The following is an 18,275-nucleotide window of genomic DNA, read 5'->3' as shown; positions in this document are numbered from 1 at the left end:
TGTAGATTTTGTGTAGATAGTGACAGTTAAACTAAGATATCTAAATCTAAATACATCTGAATACTGACCTCTGTTCCTTTGTTTAGTTGCTTTCTTTTGTTGTTGAGTTGTTTTTAGTTGCCTCTATTAATCTGAAACATGATCACTGCTTTTATAGTTCTATAACTTGACCGTGGGGGTGGGGGGGACATTGTGCTGACCAGATTTCTACACCATCAAGAGGTTTTTTGTTTGTTTTCCATGAGCCTGAGGAACCTTGCCAGTTCAAGCCATCAAAGCAGCATGCTCCTAAAACGTTTTCCTGCTGATATGAAAATCTTCCATCTGGAGATGCATTAAACATGTTTTTCATTTGGCGTTCACATTGGCTCTCTGCCTTTTGTGGGGGGCGGGCAAATCCTGTTAACCAGTTGGTCAGGTGCAGGATCAAAGTCAGAAGCAGGGGAGAAAAAGGTTTTTTTAAGGTGGTGTCAGAGATTTGGTCAGTCAATACCTACTTTTTATGGTTTCAGCTTCCTGCTTTCCTGCGACAGTATTGGAAAATCCGATGTGACGCTGTGTGATTTAGGATGCTGTGCGCGCGCGCACGCCAAGCATCTAATTGCTTTTTTTAATTGCCTTCTCCTCGGGGAATTGGTTGTTTGGCAGTTGTGCACCACAGAGAAGGGCCATTGTGTCAAAGCTTGTCATTATTTCTTTTCCACAGGCTCTCGCCTCCACCCTCCCCGTGTGACAGCTGACTCTGAGTTTGGTAGTGTTCATAGGTTTTGAAATCAGCGGAAAGTGTCCAGATGTCGCAAATAATACGCATATTGTTTAGATTTTAAAAATAAATAAATAGAAATCACATTTTTAAATGCGCAACTGTTCCAAGCGTGGCCTACATTTAAATATCATACAATTTCTCTCTATTTATTCAATACACATGTCCTCCATTGGTTAGACTTGATGAGGGTGTGGTCTCACTTAAGAGCCGTTGACGTAGCCCTCATTGGCAATGGCTTTAACAGGGATGCAGTCTGTGGAGGAACAGAGAAAAAGTGTTCCGAGACCAATATGAAGGAGGAGAAAGACAAGAGTTAGATGTTTGAAATGTTTTAAATCGGTGTGATGTGCTCTCCGGAGCGCTTCAGAGCGCTGTGTGGGACATGAAGAGTGGACATAACCGGTGTCCTCTCGTATTCACAGCAGCAACCAGTAGATTCTGAGCATCAGGTGAACATCTCATATAGTAGCTATAGCCCACTTCTTTTTTTACTTCGGGGTTCTACGCTGCACTTTTACCACAGGATAGAGTGGACGCAGCTAAATAACTATGACCAAAGAATCCGCGCACTGACGCGCTCCGGTGCGTGCATGCTGGACCGGCGAGTGTGTGTGGACTAGTATGAAGCGCCATGGCTTGGTGTGACCGCGGGGTTCAAACGCTGCTGGCCACTGTAGGGGCTTTCGCTGCCTTTAGCCTGATGACCATCGCCATCGGCACGGACTACTGGCTCTATTCGCGGGCATACATCTGCAACGGCACCAATGCCACCACGGACGAGACCCAGCCACAACCCAAAACTAAGAAGGGCGATCTCACCCACTCTGGGCTGTGGAGAATCTGCTGTATTGAAGGTAAGCCTGACTCACTTTGTGGATTTAACTATACGCATGTTTAAAAGAAACATGCCGGGGTCCCTGTGAAATACTGTTGAAAATATAGCACACTCCTTGAAACTGATTTTTTTTTTTCATATGAACCTTTTGTTTCCCGGTGCGCACAATCAGACTCAGTCTGAGCGCACAAAGGACGCATTCCCTTTACGCACGCCAAATGTCTCTGTCTGGAGATGGGCGCACAAAAAGAAAGGGTTCGCAATTGTGGAACAGCGTTCAAGTAATACAGAATAAAAAAGAGAAAGCACAAATGCGCACATGTACGAATTTAAGCGGCACGTTAACGGAAAAGAAACCGGCGGGTTCCCGCTACGCGCTCATCTCGAGCTGTCTGCCAACTGTTACATCTCATTGTTCAAGCACAGGCCCACACAGTCAACTCGGCTGTATAGTCTGCGAAAGAATATGATGCCAAGCCGGCGCGTCTGAGCCCATTCACTTTTAAGCTGGCAGGAAATGTGCGCGCTATCGGTCTACTTTCATTCATGTCTTTATTGTATCCGTTGCTGTTGCTTGGCAACATCCCTGAAATTGCTATGGAAACATGCCCGGTGATTTAAAAATAGATGACTCTGAGTTCACGTCATGTCCGAGCAAAAGGGGAAAACAAAAAAAAACCATAATTGTTGTTACAGAGCAGCAGGTAAACAATTTGTTTTCCACAAGTTCATCTTTCCTGAAAGTGTTTTTGAGGGTTTCCTTTTCTTTCTTTCTTTCTTTCTTCTTTTTTTTTTTTCCTTTTTTTCCCCCTCTGATTACATGTTCAATAAGGAGGTGCGCTGGCAGTGACGTCTTATTTCAGAGGCAGACAGACACTCATTCATTGACCAATCTTCCTTCCGACCACCTCTTGACTTCTGGCCTCAGCTATCAGTGAGAGAGTGGATGCGACTGGATCGATTTGCTTATGGCAGAGACGTCTGTTATGGCGCAGTGATTGATAGAAGACAGTTTGAAGTGAAATGAGCAGAAAAATAAATAACACTCACATAGGCGATCTAACTCAGGCTATTTAAGAATATTAAATGACAAGACAAAATGTCCACCCTAAACACAGCACATGACATACAAACGTCTTATAATTTTATATGTTACAGCAGTAGCTGAAATCCAAATAGTTCAGAAGACCAACTGTCTTACTCGGCATGTGTACACCATATAAGCTATGGTTCATAAACAGAATTCAAACCTTGGCTTTGTAGGCAAAAAAAAAGCAAAAAAAAAAAAAAAAAAAGAACAGTGTTTATATATAGGGGTTAAACTAGGCACTTTCAGTTAACGAGTAATTAAATATGACAGCAGGTAAATGTTTGTTAATGTAGAAAGACTTCATTTTTGTGTGCTTGCAGTGACTGCATGGAGATACTAGCTCAGTAATATGAAAATAATAACATCCCATGACCTGTTTACACCTTCAACACATCCCTTTTCCCTTCTCATCCCTGTAATGTGTTCATAGTGCAGACGTAAAGTTGCAGCTGCGGTACTTAAGCATCTATCTACCCAGAGAAAAGTAGCAAGCATGAACAGGAGTGACATTTTTTAAGTGGCAGGTAATTTCAAATGGAAGTTTTCAGCTCAGCAAATATAACCAAACACACAAACTGTTTGTGCTCATTTTGTCCCAAAATGTGTGTGTGAGCTAACTGCAGCTGCTGTATCTCCCAGGAAGAGAGAGAAAACAAAAAATGTTAATGTGCCACACTGATAGATGAAGAAAGATTTAAGCAAGAGTGGGCAGGAGAGGAAGGTGAGACATTATTTTCAAAGGTAAAGTTTTTAAATCAGATATTGTTTTGCAAGACGTTTTTGTGAAACGTCTTGCAAAACAAGTTGAAGTATACAAATTTTGTGTTTTCAAAGGCTGCATGAACATATCAGGCAGTTTAGTGCCAGCTGAATTGGTGAGAAAGTTTACAGTGATTCACTATGTTGGACTGAGTACATGTCAGGTACTCTTATTAGGTCATGTCAAAGGTAGCAGTCATCAGGTTATATTTGAGGTGATGATGCTGATTAGATGTATTCAACGAATTCTGCCTTTTTTATTCACTTTACAGTGTCTAGGGGTTGGAAATCAGCCATGCAGCTTGTGTCACATCTGCTTATATCTTGGTGAATTCAGCTGGCTAAATCCACAAAGTAACAGCGCAGGTCAGCTGATCACAGCTTGTACACAAAGAAGAATCTACTGGAGCTCATAAAATAAATTACCATGTGACTTATTTCTAAGTCTACACTCAATCTTAGAATTCCTCCACCTGCCAAATCCCACTCTAACCCCTGTTCATATATATTGGATTTCATACTATATTAAAGTACAGAATACACCTCCTGGAGTTTGTTTTTTTTATCCCATTCCATATGATTTATCTAATATAAGCATACTGGAATCAGAAAAAAAAAAAAACAGTGTAACTCTGCACAGAATGCCTCTGCAGCCTTTGTAAAATCAGCTGCCGGATCGGGTGCTTTTCCATTTCTGAGGTTTATTCTGTTGGTTCTGAGCTTGTTTTGAATCACATTTCCAGGAGTTAATATCATCAGAGGCCGCATATTGGGAGAGACTGAGCTGTCATCATTGATTTTACTGTCCTGGGCTCACGCTGTGGGTGAAGGTGGACGGCTCTGAGAGAAGAACATCCTCGTTTGTTATGAGCAGATAGTTTCACTTCTGTGCCTCTGCCTAAAACTACAAGCTGGTGGCTCGGTTGTCATGGAGACTCATAAGTGTAGAGGAGAAGACAAGCAAGGAAGTCCACCCCACCCCACCCCACCACCACCTTCACCATCACTCCAGCCACACATACACACACACAAACCCCCCTCTGGTCATAATGACAAACAGACTGGGTTATTGACGGGGACGCCTCTGTGTGTATCACAGCTTCTGGGGAAAACATCACCACATTTTGTCGAACAGACTACAGCGACAGCATGTCTTTCTCTCAGTGACATCACTTCGTTGGAACGCACAGCAGCTGTTAAGCCCCGTTTTTCTTCCCAGGATCCAATGATGAATGTGTCTCGCATTTCTAGACACCGTTTCCTGCCTCCTCTCCAGCAGGCCTGAATGACAATTGAGGAGTGGGCAGCAATATATAAACTGAGTCTACTTGAGCGTAAGGTCAGCATTTCCCTCGTCTCTGGTGTCCTTTGCATTTCACAACAGCTGTTTTGATTTGTTTTTTCCCTTTAATGTTTGTTTTCCCACATGAATATTGTAAGGCCACCGAGCGCGCCTCATTTGCAACAGAATCGGCAAGCATCAGAGACTCTTGCCTGTGTGTGACTCCCGTAAATAAAATCAGCTTTGATAACGAGAAATAACCTAATGAACAATCCAATTAGCAGGTACATATTTGCTGTAAACATCCCAGCTGGTGGTGGATTGGTGTGAGCTGGGAGGCAGCTGTTTTTCTTGGGGTCAGTGGAAAGCATGTGTTTGTGAGGAGGCATTAGTTTAAGTTGTGTGTGTGTGTGTGTGTGTGTGTGGGATGGGGGAGGGTGGGGGGGTCACTTTGCCATTCTCGCCAAGCTCCAAGAGTCTGTAATTAAAATGTAACTACTGAGAAGTCATGCGGGGCACTAATTAGCCAGCAGGGCCCAACTTCTAACACTGATCATGCCATTCTCCATTTATCTATTATTTTTGTAGATACAGTGTTTATGTCACTGAGACTGAGAAAATCATTGCCTCCTGCCTCTGAAATGTGAAAATTTGTTAGTTCATGAGTTTAAAATAGCAGTTTTTGACTGTTGAAATAAAGTAACTTGAACGTGTTAATCTGGGCTGGGAAGATTTTTTTTTTCTGTCTAAACAATCTGTTATTGAAGAGCATCATTGTCAGATCTGTTGATAATGAAATGAATTGTAGTTTGATGAAATAGTAGGCCATTGCTCACCTATCTGTGGGTCTCAGGGCAGGTATCTTTAAGATGAAGCCCATAAAATGATGTTTTTGCAGCCTCTGAAAAGCAAGAATCCTGTGGCAGTTGTTGATAATCCAGTCTGGTCTCTAAATCTGCTTCATACCTTGAAATCCCACACCCTTGTCTTTGTGCTGTACACAACCACAGTGTTCCTATTGCAAACTGGCTGACTTTTTAGTCTTTGTTGTAATAGGACAGTGGAGAGAAGACAGACAAGCTGGGAGAAAGTGCAGGATAGTGAATGACCTCTGGGCAGATTTGAACCCAGGCTTCTGCATTAGCCTTATCACATAACAGGTCACCTCCTCAACCCAGTTAGCTAAACTGGTGCCCTCACAATTTGAAGCTACTGTACCACAACCTATTTCCAAGACTGGAGAGGATTAAATCATTAACTGTTGTTTTTCTGTGTTGGCACTGATTTCACATGTGGGATGACAATTTCTGTTTGGCCCACATCTGCAGTTCTCTTTTGCTTCTCTCACAGCTGGTGTTGATTGACAGTGCTGACTCAGGGTGAGTCACAGCCACAGGTCTACAACACTTGCTGTAACCAATGGCAAACTCTCCTCATAACCGAGTGTTTAAAGAAGCCCAGATTAGGCCAAGAAAGTGTCTGCACTTGGTGTACCTTTGCATTTATTGTACAGATAAAAGAATGAGCAAGTATGCACATTTTATTTCTATAGCATGATTAAAATCCAAGTGCTTTATAATTAAAGCAAAAGGGTTCCTAGAACTCATCACTAATCACTGATTTCTGAAGGGTTTTCAAAAAAGGTATGTCTTCAGCTTAGATTCAAAGGCAACCACAGGTGATGGTTTGTCTGAGGTCACTGAGGGAGATCATTCAGAGTCTTGGTTCAACAACAGCAAAGCCATGGGACCCTTTTGGACAGCAGGATGGTCCAGAGTGATTGGGAAGTAGACCTTAATGATCCTGAGGGAGCATGAGGACCCAGAATAACTACCACATGTGCAGGTGCAAGACCGTTTAAGGCTTTAAATACAAACATTTCCACTTTCCACTGTATTCTGTAATGCACAGGGAGCCAGTGCAAGGCTGCTAACACTGGAGTAACATGATCCCTCCTTTTTGTCCCAGTCAGTTTTCTGGCTGCAACATTTTGGACTAATTGTAAAAGAGCAAGAGATGATTGACTGACTACAGTGCATTACAGTAGTACAGTCTAGATGTGATAAATACATGGATAAGGAGTAGAGGTAATTTTAACACCACAACTCTTGAAAAGGTGAAAAGCTGTTTTCTAACTCCTTCTGACAAGGCCCAGATTTACTGTTAAGGTCAGGTAAAACACATTAATATCTAGACAAGAAAATGTATTGGCTTACCCTTATAGAAATATTTATTCTGTGTCGGGGTTATACTGTAAGTGATATTTTAAAGAAAAGCCCTTTGGAGACATGGAATATGTACCATTACTGGTATAATCAGTCTCCTAAAGTGATGTCATTCTGTCATTTACACAGCGGTGCTTTAAGTTATTGCTCCTCATAGCTTCATTCACAGGCACAGTACCAACAGCAGTTTACAAAAAGAACCGCAGCACTCCTAATATTTGCTATATGCACAGACATACATATTTAATGTCACAGAATTCATCCACCAACATATCAGTAAACTTGATAAGACATTTATTAATATGTAGTCGATAAGCTATGCCTGTGTGACTCACTCGCCTGAGGTGACGTACACAATAACATTTGCTTTTAGATCCTGCTCAAACCTGTCTCGGGGGATAATTTATTATAATTAATTAATGAAGTTACCACTGTTGTGTTGCAAGCATAAAAGCCAGCAACTCTCTCACTTTGGTGAACCTCATAGATGGATTGTGGTGCTGTCACTATGCTGCAGGTGTGTAATGAACTTAGAGTCAGTAGTGAGTTCATCTGATCCTTAATAGAGTCAGTCTGCATAACTGTAAATACTATAAATATCCACCATATAACAGGGAATGTGCCAATAAAAAAAGCACCTATGTGCAGATATGCTAAAGCTCTCTCATTTTAATCCACACTCACACAATGCCTTCTCAAGCAGCATGTTGAGAATCCATTATACATGTACATTTTTAAGTAAGTGACAGCGCATAACAGGCTTCAAAACAGACTATGTGATGGATCACAGTTTTCTTCCAACAACTTGGATACACATGCACGGTCAAACCCAAGCAGAGCTGTGTTTGAAGAAATTGCAGCCTGGTGACAATTTAATTAACCAACTGCCAGTCATATCAACACTGAATCACTGATGTCTTTGCCAAATTGCTTTTCTCTCATCCTCACTTGGACTGAAAAAAAAAATGGAGGGGTTTGTTTTATTACACAGAGCTTTTTTTTTTTCCCCCTGTCCCACCATCCCTTGCTTGCAGCGCAATAAAATGTATGCGGAGTCTGTGTGAGTCGTTTGTGCACTTCTGCACTTGATATTGTCGCTTACAGTGCTCTGTCTGTTAACAGCTTTATAAAATGGATTCATTCCCCTTTTCTGTAAAGCTCAGAGCGCTCTCCCTCATCAGTGCTTGCACTTTCCGTCACAGGTCTAAAAGAAATAAGGATGAAAGCAAGGCAGAGCAGGTTACTGAAGAACAGGCACCTGTTTGTTGTAGAGCTCTTATGTGGAGCGACACCCGAAGTGCATCGCCCACCAGAGGCTACACAGCTCTAGTGAAATGCAATATTAATGTCACTTTTGATTGGTTTATGCATCAATCTATCTGCAGAGCAAAAATTAGGGAGTGAGGGCACGTGTCGCATGAAGCTTATTGCCATCACATACACTTCTCCTGCAGACACCAGAGTGAGCAAGTGGTGACTTGATGAGACAAAGTTATTGGTGTATTCCGCCGAGGCCGCTCTGTCATTTGCAATTGGCTGAGCTGCGCTACTTTAAAACAATGACAACATGCATCATCCTGTTGCCAGTGGCACCACAGCTGTGACAGATGCTTCCAGTAAATGTGTGTAAGTTTGTATGAACACGTGTTTTTGTACGAGCATGTGCCCATTTGTGTTCGCAGCCGATCTTTGAAGGGGAAGTCTCTTATTTAACAAGTGTGAGGATAAAATGAAAATGTCAAATGCATCCTTGGAGATTGTTTATGTAAATGAGCTTATTAAAGACTAACAGGGGTTGCCATGGAGAAGAGGAGGGGGGTGCTCAGCATGGGGCTTCACAACTTGAATCAGGCCCAGGGAACCCATCATTTCCCCTGTAATATGTTGACTGTGTAGGAATAATTTCCAGTTGCAGCGCAGTCACACTGTAGCATCACCCTAATTTCTTGATGAGCACTTTTTTTTTCATCACCAGCACTCGTGTAGCTGTTCTCAGATCTCTGCCCTTAAATGCTCTCCTTACCTGTCCTAATTTCTGCCTCCGATTTAAGGTGGCCTCCTCTCTTTACTCCATCCTCATCATTCCTCTGCTCACCTTTGTTGTTTAATTTCCTTGTACCTTCTTTCATTGTTTAATCTCCGCTCATCCCCCCTTTCCTCCTCTGCCCACCTACTCAGTATTCAGACTTTATTTCATTTCATGAAGGGTCCATCTTGCAGTCTGCACACACACACACACACACACACACACACACACACACACACACACACACACACACACACACACACACACACACACACAAACACACACACACACACACGCACTGATATTGAGCTGATAACTGTCATTCATAAATCACAAACCTTGAGGCATCCACTTATAAAAAGATTTCCAATCGGTCGCAACATTGTCCTCTATCTCTTCCATTCTGCATCTCTCCTTCTCTCTCTCTCACACACACACACACACACACACACACACACACACACACACACACACACACACACACACACACACACACACACACACACACACACAGATAGACAGGCATCAGATAGGCTGAGTAGCTGAGACTTGTTATTAGTAATATTTTGGGTTCACAGTGACAGACTTGTTTTTGTGCACAGCTTATAAAAAGTGTAAAATCACCTGGACACACAAGTAGAAAAGCCACAGCCAAATATGCAAACAGAAATGCACGTATAAAATCTGCTACAAGTCCTGGCGCTGCAGCATGATTCGGTGTTTACACAGCAATTAACAGTACAGCTAAGGTGTCTGTGTCTTTGCTGTTTAACCACGTGAGCCAGATGTGTACCCCCCCCCCCCCCCCCCACAAGGCACAAAGTCTCACATCACTGCTTAAAATAGTCCAAAGACCCTTTTTTTTTTCCATCAGTGACTAGACACAGAAACTTGTGCTCCATTTCTACAGACTGATTTGACACTAATTAATTTGATGTCCCTTATAAAGCAGCAGACCTAGTTAATGGAAGCGAACGTGCCCTTAAAAGCTGAGCCACAGAAAAAGGTGATTCTGTGGCCCACCCTCAGGCACCTGGGAAATGGAGTTGACAGGGATCTGTCTGTATGCTGTTAATGGGAAGGCTGGTGTTCGTGCAGTGGGTCAGCTCTAATCTCTTTTGTCTGTGATGAAAAGGGGAGATGAAAAGGGGGGTATATTTTCGACATGGGTAAAAGTCTTTATGCTTACAGAGGCAGGTGAAGCTTAACTGAGGCTCTGTTAATGAACCATTCACAGGCCCCTTTTTCCCTAAACAGTAATTGTCCAATGATAGCGAAGCAGCTCTAAGCTATGTCAGGCTTTGAGTTCCCTCACATGCTAAAGTAGGGTGCAGGTTCTTCAGTACGAGAGATAAATGACCTTTAATGAGTTCAGAGAGCCTTTTTAGCCTTTAAAAAGACAAGCCCAAAAGAGAAAGGAAAAAAAAATTATAACATCCTAACTTGATAGCACATCTGGCTTATTAGAATATATGGATCGAAGCATATTATGAAAAAAACATAATACTTTAACATGGGTCACATTTCTAATAGGAAAACAAATGCCTGATTTTTACATTTTCCCCACTCTTTAGCAAAAGGCTATGTGGCGGGGTTTAGCAAATGGCCAATATCTCTCCACACAATCACAAATAAGCACGCATGAACGTGCGCTGCATAGGCTATAGATATGTTTATGTAAATGTATGCAAATTAGGCCACAATGCAGCCCATCTCTAATACTTTGGATGTTGCACACAGAATAAGTGTGTTCAAATGGTGAATGAATAGTCAACGAGCTCACTGCATTACCACTACTGCACTGAGCACATCCATTAACCCCACCCCTGACCCCTTTTTCTCTTCACAAGGTGTTGTTTATACTCCCGCTCAATTACAGCTCAGGGCCTCTCTGAGCTTTCACCTCTCCCTCCCTCTTTCCTCTTTCTTTCACTCGCTCACCTTGGCATTAAAAGCTTCCACCACAGTCTATTGTTGTGTTGTTTAAATAGACTTCTTGTTCTGGCATTCAACCATTCACCTGAGCTGGATTTGGACACGCACCACAAGCCATCAAATCCCTACGGGCAATGCAATCTTAATCACACCGCTGTATGGTCCTGCCGCTTTTTCTTCCCCGAATACGTGTGCACTGAGCTGTGATCTCAACTTTGCAGGATTCACGGTCGACTCAGCGAGCTCGTAACAATAGCTTTGGTCAAAGGTCAAAGTCTTAACAATGCAATCCAGGAAAACATGTAGTTTTTGCATGATATATGCATGGCTCCAGTTAAATCTTTCTGGCATAACACTGAAAAGAAAGGAAAAGAAAAAGGATAAAGAGGTTATTAAAAAAGAGGGAAAAGCTTTAACTGGGCTAACAGTGCTAAAACAGTATAAAGACACAAACGCTTTACATTGACAACATCCGTCTGTGGATATCTAAACAGCTGAACACAAATAGGTATAATCATATTCATCAAAGGGTCAGGCAGTGAGAAAGTGTGTGGGACAGATAAAGTGCTGCATGCACAGAATAAAAATGTTTGAGGGAATGTGCTTTTTAGTGTATAAACCTCGAGTGACACACACATGCTCACGCACCCACAAGGTCAAACCACACCAGCCACATTGCCGCTGCTGGTGAAAAAAAAAAGTTGCCCACAGGGAGGAAGCAGCAGTGGCTGTCACGCAACAGTTCCACCCACAAAGTGATTATATGGGATGTTTGTTCTTGCTGTCTGAAATGATTCATGTAAACACCACGGAAGTGACGTATTGCAACAAAAATATTTATGCATTTAGAGGAAGGTGGAGTGGTGGTTGAATAAAACACACCTACCTCTCCACTGGGGAAGCTCAAGACTGGTCTGGGACCATCTTTAAATTTTGCTTTCTTTCAACACCGGCTGGTCAGGGTTGAGAAAAGAGTACGGTCTATTTCACAGCGGGCTGTTTTCACAGCAACCATTTTGGCATGACGTAGTAGGTAAACACAGGTGTCACTAATAGCATTAGTGAAGTTTGATCTTATTTAGGTGAAAAGCCTTAATGAATGTGAACAGCAGCACCTGTGTTTACCAATTTTCGAAGTGGCTTTTGTGAAAAAGGTCACACGTTGGAAAGGTCTACGCTCCTCTAAGTTGTAGATTGTTATGGGGTTGAGTTATTTATTTATTTATTATTTTTGCCAGGGTGTGGCATTTACTTTAACTCTCTTTAACTCTTAATTCTCAATGTGTACAGCGGGCTAGTGAGCCTCACTCTTGTGCTTTTCATCCTGCAGGCATTAACCAAGGCAACTGTTACAGAATCAACCATTTCCCTGATGATAACGACTATGACACAGACAGCTCCGAGTATCTGCTACGTAAGTATTCTTCACTCATGCTTTCTGTCTGCCACTGGTGAAACTCAGTTACTTCTGAAGGGAAACAGGAAGTCCCCTGACCTTCAGTGTACTGTTATTTGATTGTGAAAGCAGACAGATAATTCACTTTTATACACAGACTGAGAAAGATATGAGTCATTGAGGTTTTATGTATTTTGAAGTTTGAACAAGTATCATTAAAGTATTTTTTTCAACTACTTTAAATTATTATTTTTTTAAAATTTCTATCAGTTGGATAGCCATCATCATTATCCTTCACAACTGATGTTCCCTTAGATTTTGCATTTCTCCCTGGTCTTTATTTAATATTTTTATGTAACAAAAAATATAAGATTTAATTTCAGTTTTTGTGAAAAGTAGCAAAATCGCTGTTACAAGCAGTCTGAAACAAGCAGTTTCCTCTGAAAATTCAAGGTAGTTTTCTGTGAAAACTGGCTTAAACATGACTTGTGATTAGTCTGATACACAGTGAATATTCTATCACCAAAGGGCCATTGCTTAAAGCAAAGCTGATTCAGAATCTGCCTAATATGCAAGAACAAAGGAGACTTGTCAAGTCCAAACTCAGTCCATTAGCCAGACTAAATAAAAGGAGGGCTTAATAAAGGACTTTACAGTTGAATAAGCTCATTCATCTTTGGAAACTTGTAAAATGGCACTGTGATTCATTTTAGGGTTGGTGATAGTCAGCGAGAGCTCTTGTTGCAGCCCACAGCTGATTAGCAAAGCTTTGTCACAACAAAGCCCCAAAGTATGAATAATAATGGAGCTTAAAAAATAGATGAAAGAAGAAATGGAAAGAAGTGGTACTGGATAGACAAGGGCTCGAAAAGGTTAATGAAATAAATGCATTTCACATTGTCTAAAATTGTGTTGTTACATTAATTTATACATTCTTGAAATAAATTGCATTGTTCTAGCCATTTACAGTGACTCCTCCATCCACTGCCTCTGCAGGTGTAGTTCGTGCCTCCAGTGTATTCCCCATCCTCAGTACCATCCTCTTGATGCTCGGGGGGCTGTGTGTTGGGGTGGGCCGGGTCTACAACAAGACAAACAATGTCCTTCTAAGCGCTGGAATTCTCTTCGTAGCTGCAGGTGAGCTGGATGAAACATACGCTGTCAGCCATGCTTCCAGTGAGGGGACGTCAGGTAGGCTGGGTTTACAAATGGAGGAAAGTGGCTTGTACTTCATCATAGGTACAATCAAAATAACAAGCTTTATTCTCCACTAAAAACAAGGACAGGATCTCCATTCCTTGCACACCGTACAGACACACAGTTATGTGCAAAAGTCTTGAGCTGCCCCTCATTTCTTTATATTTTGCTAGGAAAATGGGAAATAGGTGTAGTGATTTATTAAAATGTGCAAACATACATAGTTATAGAGTATATAAGGCAAAAACAGTTTTTTTAAAAATAATTTTAATGAGCTTGAAAGTCAATATTTGATATGATCACCTTTATTCTTCCACACAGCCTGAACTCTTTGGCAGCTTTCTAGTCATTTCTTTAAGTAGTCTTCAGGAATAGTTCTCCAGGCTTGTTGAACGGCATTAAAAGCTCTTTTTTGGATGTTTCTGCCTTTTGTTCTGTTCTGTGTGGAGATGATCCCACACTGCTTCAATAATGTTGAGGTCCAGGCTCATGACTGATTGTGTTCCATTGTGTGTTTTTCTATCCAGGTATGCTTTGAATGCATTGGCAGTGTGTTTGGGATCATTGTCATGCTGAAAAATGACGCCGTTGTCAATCAGATGCTTTCCAGATGGTATTGCATGGCGAATCAAAACCTGACAGTATTTTTCTGTGTAAATTTTGACAAGATCTTCAACACCACTGGCTGAAATGCAGCCTCAAATCATGACAGAGCTGCCACCGTGTTTAACAGATGGCTGTAGACACTCACTGTTGAACCTCTCTCCTGACCGCCTCTGAACATACTGATTATAATATGAATTTGAATTCAATAATTTTGAATTTGGATTCATTACTCCACAAGACCTGTTCCCAATGATTTTCAATCCAGTCCTTATGAGGCATACCTCAGCCTTTTCTCCCAGTTTCCCTTACTTAAGAATGGCATCTCTCAAGTCCTGTGTTAGGTCTTCGCTGGATTTTTTTCCTATTTTTTAAGGATGTGACTTAGTGTTCATCTGCTGTTGTTTTTTAGGCCTGTCACATCTTCTCTTGTCCTCCACTTTCCAGTTTCCTCAGAATTTTTAAGGACACACTGCACATCATGCTGAAATATGCCAAGTTTTCAGCTAACAGGTCTTTGGGAATTACCTTTTTGGTGGAAAAATACTATTATTTTATGTCTGTCAAACTGTGTCATCTTTGATGTTTTCATATCTAAATAAAGAAATGGGAAAAATTATGGATTTTTATGACAGGCTGCTAGTGATAAAGTGCCTAAAGTTAGTATTTAAAATGGGATCTTTGTTAAGTTGTGTAGTTTTGTAGACACAACACTGGTTCATCCCTGGACTTAGCTGCCTTCTTCTCCTGGAAAACCGCTGCTCAACAGTACTTTAAAATATTACAAGAAAGTCTGGCTCCTTGGAAGCAAAATATAAAGTGAACGGTGGCTCAAGGTTTTTGCACAGTACTGGAAGTAATGAGGGCATAAATCATAATTGCTGGTTGTTACAGATGCTAATATACTTTTTCTCTTGTTACAGAGCCTCACCTTTTGTCTGTTTCTTGTTTATCAGGTCTGAGCAACATTATTGGAATCATCGTCTACATCTCAAGCAATGCAGGAGATCCCAGTGACAAACGTGATGATGACAAGAAGTACACTTACTCCTATGGCTGGTCCTTCTACTTTGGTGCCCTCTCCTTCATTGTAGCCGAAACTGTGGCCGTCCTCGCCATCAACATCTACATAGAGAAAAACAAGGAAGTTCGCTGGAGGGCACGACGGGAGTTTATCCGCTCACTCTCCTCCTCTTCACCGTACTCAAGGATTCCTAGCTTCCGTTACCGCCGGAGGACATCGCACGCCAGCTCTCATTCAACGGAGGCTTCCCGGGAGAACTCGCCCGTGGTTGGTCTGAAGGGGGCCCCATCTTCCAGTGGGGCCCTGGATGAGCTATCCATGTACGCTCTGGCAAGAGACAGCGTGACAGAGAACACGTACAGCCCTGAACATGAGGCGGCTGCTGAGTTCCTCCAGGTCCATAACTGTTTCCCCAATGATTTAAAGGATGGGGTGAATCGCAGGACCACACCGGTGTGAGCGGTAATTTGTGTAGCTCAAAGTTTACCAGATGGAGGTGGGAAAAAAATGAATGAAAGAGAAAACATAGGGCTGACCTGCCAGAGACTGAGCACTTGTGACAACCTGCCATCTCACAGAGAGACTGTTTATTTTGAAAGGACCAAAGAAAGACCAGAGGACAACCCAGGAAACGTCATCATCTGCTTTTAAAGAATATCAAAGCAGAATACAGTTAGTATAGTCCGTGCTGTAGCCAATTCATCATTAGCATTATCTTTCAAATGTGCTGAAATGCTTGTATGAGCGATGCGTTGATGGTGACTACACTACATGGGTAAACCTGAGAGTGAAGAGATGTGCCATTCAGCAGTATTCTGCCCACAAATTAAATACCAAGGTGCTAATTGAAATGTGCTCTTCAAAATAAAGGTGTTCCATTCATGTGTGTGCGTGGGCAAAGTTTGCTTTCAGTGCTTTTTGACAGGCAGGACCTGCAAGATGTGGTTAAAATTTTGGAAACCACGATCTTTTCCAAAGCCTAATCCAGTAGTTTTGTTGCATAAACCTAACCAAACCACAACTGAAAACCAGAAAGGTTTCTTATCCTAAAGGTTTCTCCCACTAGCTTCGTGCATGACTCTTTTTCAAGCTTTGCATTGTGCCCTCATATTTAATTTTGCTCTATACTGTGATTGTGGATTTGAATGAGACAGTTGTCCTTTCAGAGCAGTTTGAGCTTGTTTAAAAGGCTACAAACTGAAAATATATTATCACGAGGCTACAGCTGAGTCTGTGTCTTTATAAAACAACTGTTGTAATGTACTGAATGTTTAGTATTTTAGTAAATTGTGCAAGAAGGGCAGCAAGGGTTTTGCCTCCTTTGCTGTCCCTTCCTTTTTCTTATTCTTCTCTGACATTTGTCTGTGGAGCAAAAATGTCAAATTCTTTGTCACTGGAGCACCTCTGTTCACTGGTCCCCCACCCCCACCCCCACTTCCATATCAGCCAGCGATCCTTCCATCACACCCCCCCTGATGGATGCTACATTGTGTATGTGCCTGTCACAATGGAGGAGAAGCTGACAAAAAAAAGGGCTGCCCAGAACTGTGAAAACAGCGCAGGTCAGGACTTCCTTTTTCTCTGAATGGAGACTTGACATCCAGGAGGATTGGAGCCAGGCGGCGAATGCATGTCTGCTTGTCTGTCACACAGCCTGTCAGTCCACAGTCCATCTGGAAGCAGCACCCCCCACCCCCCCATGTCAAACACAGAAGCAAAGGGAGCTGTGTGGAACTGCGTCTCTGAAAGATTTGGCTATGATAACGAGATACGTGTGTTTCGCTTTGCACGTCCTTCACTGCTCTTTCTTTTAGTTTCTCAGGAAATACAGTGCAGTGGTGGCAGGTTGGATGCTTTTGAGGTCCTCGAGGAAATGGACTATTGATAAAGATAAACCTGATGAAAAAGACTTGGAGGTGGTGGTGGTGGTGGGGTGCCGTTACGACATTAATTCAAAGCTGTGACTGTTTGCTTGAGCTCATCCTCAGAGCCAGGTTTCTTTGGGTGTCGACTCACTCAACCACAAGAATAGTATTTGATTGTATTTAGTGCGCCTGATATTCCTTTAGAGATAACAATTCACATGTCCAGTCAAGCACATGTTACATGAAGCCATCAGTATGATTTGTTCTGACTGTAAATCTTTCACTTTTATATTACAGCGTGGGACAAAAATGGCAACAAAATAAAATGTTGTAATGTAAAGCTGTAAAGTTGTGTATATATAAGCACAGAAAAAACAAAACAAAACAAATGTGCGGAAACATGAACGGAGATTCAAAGCATTATTTTACAGAACAATAATAATGCCTTGATAAATCTGGCAATGGTTATGTGTTTCAATTTACCTTTTTATATTCAGATAAACCCACACTGTTTTTGCTGTGAATCTATTAAGTATTCTGTTTTGTAAGGTGAAGTGCAGTAAGTCTGTTTAGGAAGAGAAACTATATTTTCTATTCCATGTGTATGGAGCAACTGTACCTTACTGTGTGTGCTTATATTGATTTATGGATTACTATAGATATAAGCACATTCTTTTTCCTCATCAAGAAATTAACTGTAAACATTTAAGAATGGATTTCCAGAAAGGAAGAAAGCTGGATGAGCTGTCTTGTTGGAGAACTGAGGCACTCTTACTGTATCGAAAAGTACATTTCCTTGTTCAAAACCAAACCTGCCACAATATCATGACTATTGTAAAGATATTTTCAGTGCCTTTGTTCTATGTATGATCTACTGTAAAACCTGCTTTTAATGTTCCAATCCAAAAGCATTTTTATTTATTCTGAATTTACACAATTTTTGTCTCTACCACTTTTTAGGCACTACCCCAAACATCATGTGTACAGCTAAATAAACAGAATCAGGGTTAAATTGTTTGTGCGTTCAGTGGTGATTCCTAACATGTTAACATGTTCACAGTGGATGTACTAACATGCTGATGGTACAGTTGCTATCATATTCACCATCTTAGATTAGGATGTTGGCAGTGAAGCACTGAAGCAGTGTCCTTACATTTGACTCTAGAATATTTTGGTATACAGAGGACTGCAAACTGTCCAGGACCTGTGGCTGCAAAACACGCCTAAATCATCACCCCTCCATCGCTCTGCTTAACAGTTGCTGTAAGGTGT

General features: G+C 41.7%; 1 protein-coding gene and 1 long non-coding RNA gene across 2 annotated transcripts; both read left to right on the top strand.

Annotated features, from left to right (window-relative positions):
• The first annotated feature begins 1,063 nt into the window (after positions 1-1,063).
• On the top strand, positions 1,064-16,349 carry LOC115784679 (voltage-dependent calcium channel gamma-4 subunit-like). The gene is made up of 4 exons (XM_030735993.1): positions 1,064-1,620; positions 12,249-12,332; positions 13,311-13,451; positions 15,071-16,349. The coding sequence occupies exons 1-4, from the start codon at positions 1,398-1,400 to the stop codon at positions 15,595-15,597; spliced, it is 975 nt and encodes a 324-aa protein (XP_030591853.1). The 5' UTR covers positions 1,064-1,397; the 3' UTR covers positions 15,598-16,349.
• On the top strand, positions 3,150-3,858 carry LOC115784680 (uncharacterized). The gene is made up of 3 exons (XR_004020285.1): positions 3,150-3,215; positions 3,331-3,412; positions 3,723-3,858. It is a non-coding gene; the product is annotated as an uncharacterized LOC115784680 (long non-coding RNA).
• Positions 16,350-18,275: the final 1,926 nt, after the last annotated feature.

This window comes from Archocentrus centrarchus, chromosome 8, assembly GCF_007364275.1.
Source record: "Archocentrus centrarchus isolate MPI-CPG fArcCen1 chromosome 8, fArcCen1, whole genome shotgun sequence".
Lineage (NCBI taxonomy): Eukaryota > Metazoa > Chordata > Actinopteri > Cichliformes > Cichlidae > Archocentrus > Archocentrus centrarchus.
This window is presented reverse-complemented; position numbering and strand designations above follow the sequence as displayed.

Bases quoted from the DNA above. Each gene is read 5' to 3' on its own strand.
- LOC115784679 (XM_030735993.1), top strand. From the start codon at position 1,398: ATGGCTTGGTGTGACCGCGGGGTTCAAACGCTGCTGGCCACTGTAGGG. The intron at 12,333-13,310 runs GTAAGTATTCTT...CTGCCTCTGCAG, and splicing joins CAGCTCCGAGTATCTGCTAC to GTGTAGTTCGTGCCTCCAGT. The intron at 13,452-15,070 runs GTGAGCTGGATG...CTTGTTTATCAG, and splicing joins AATTCTCTTCGTAGCTGCAG to GTCTGAGCAACATTATTGGA.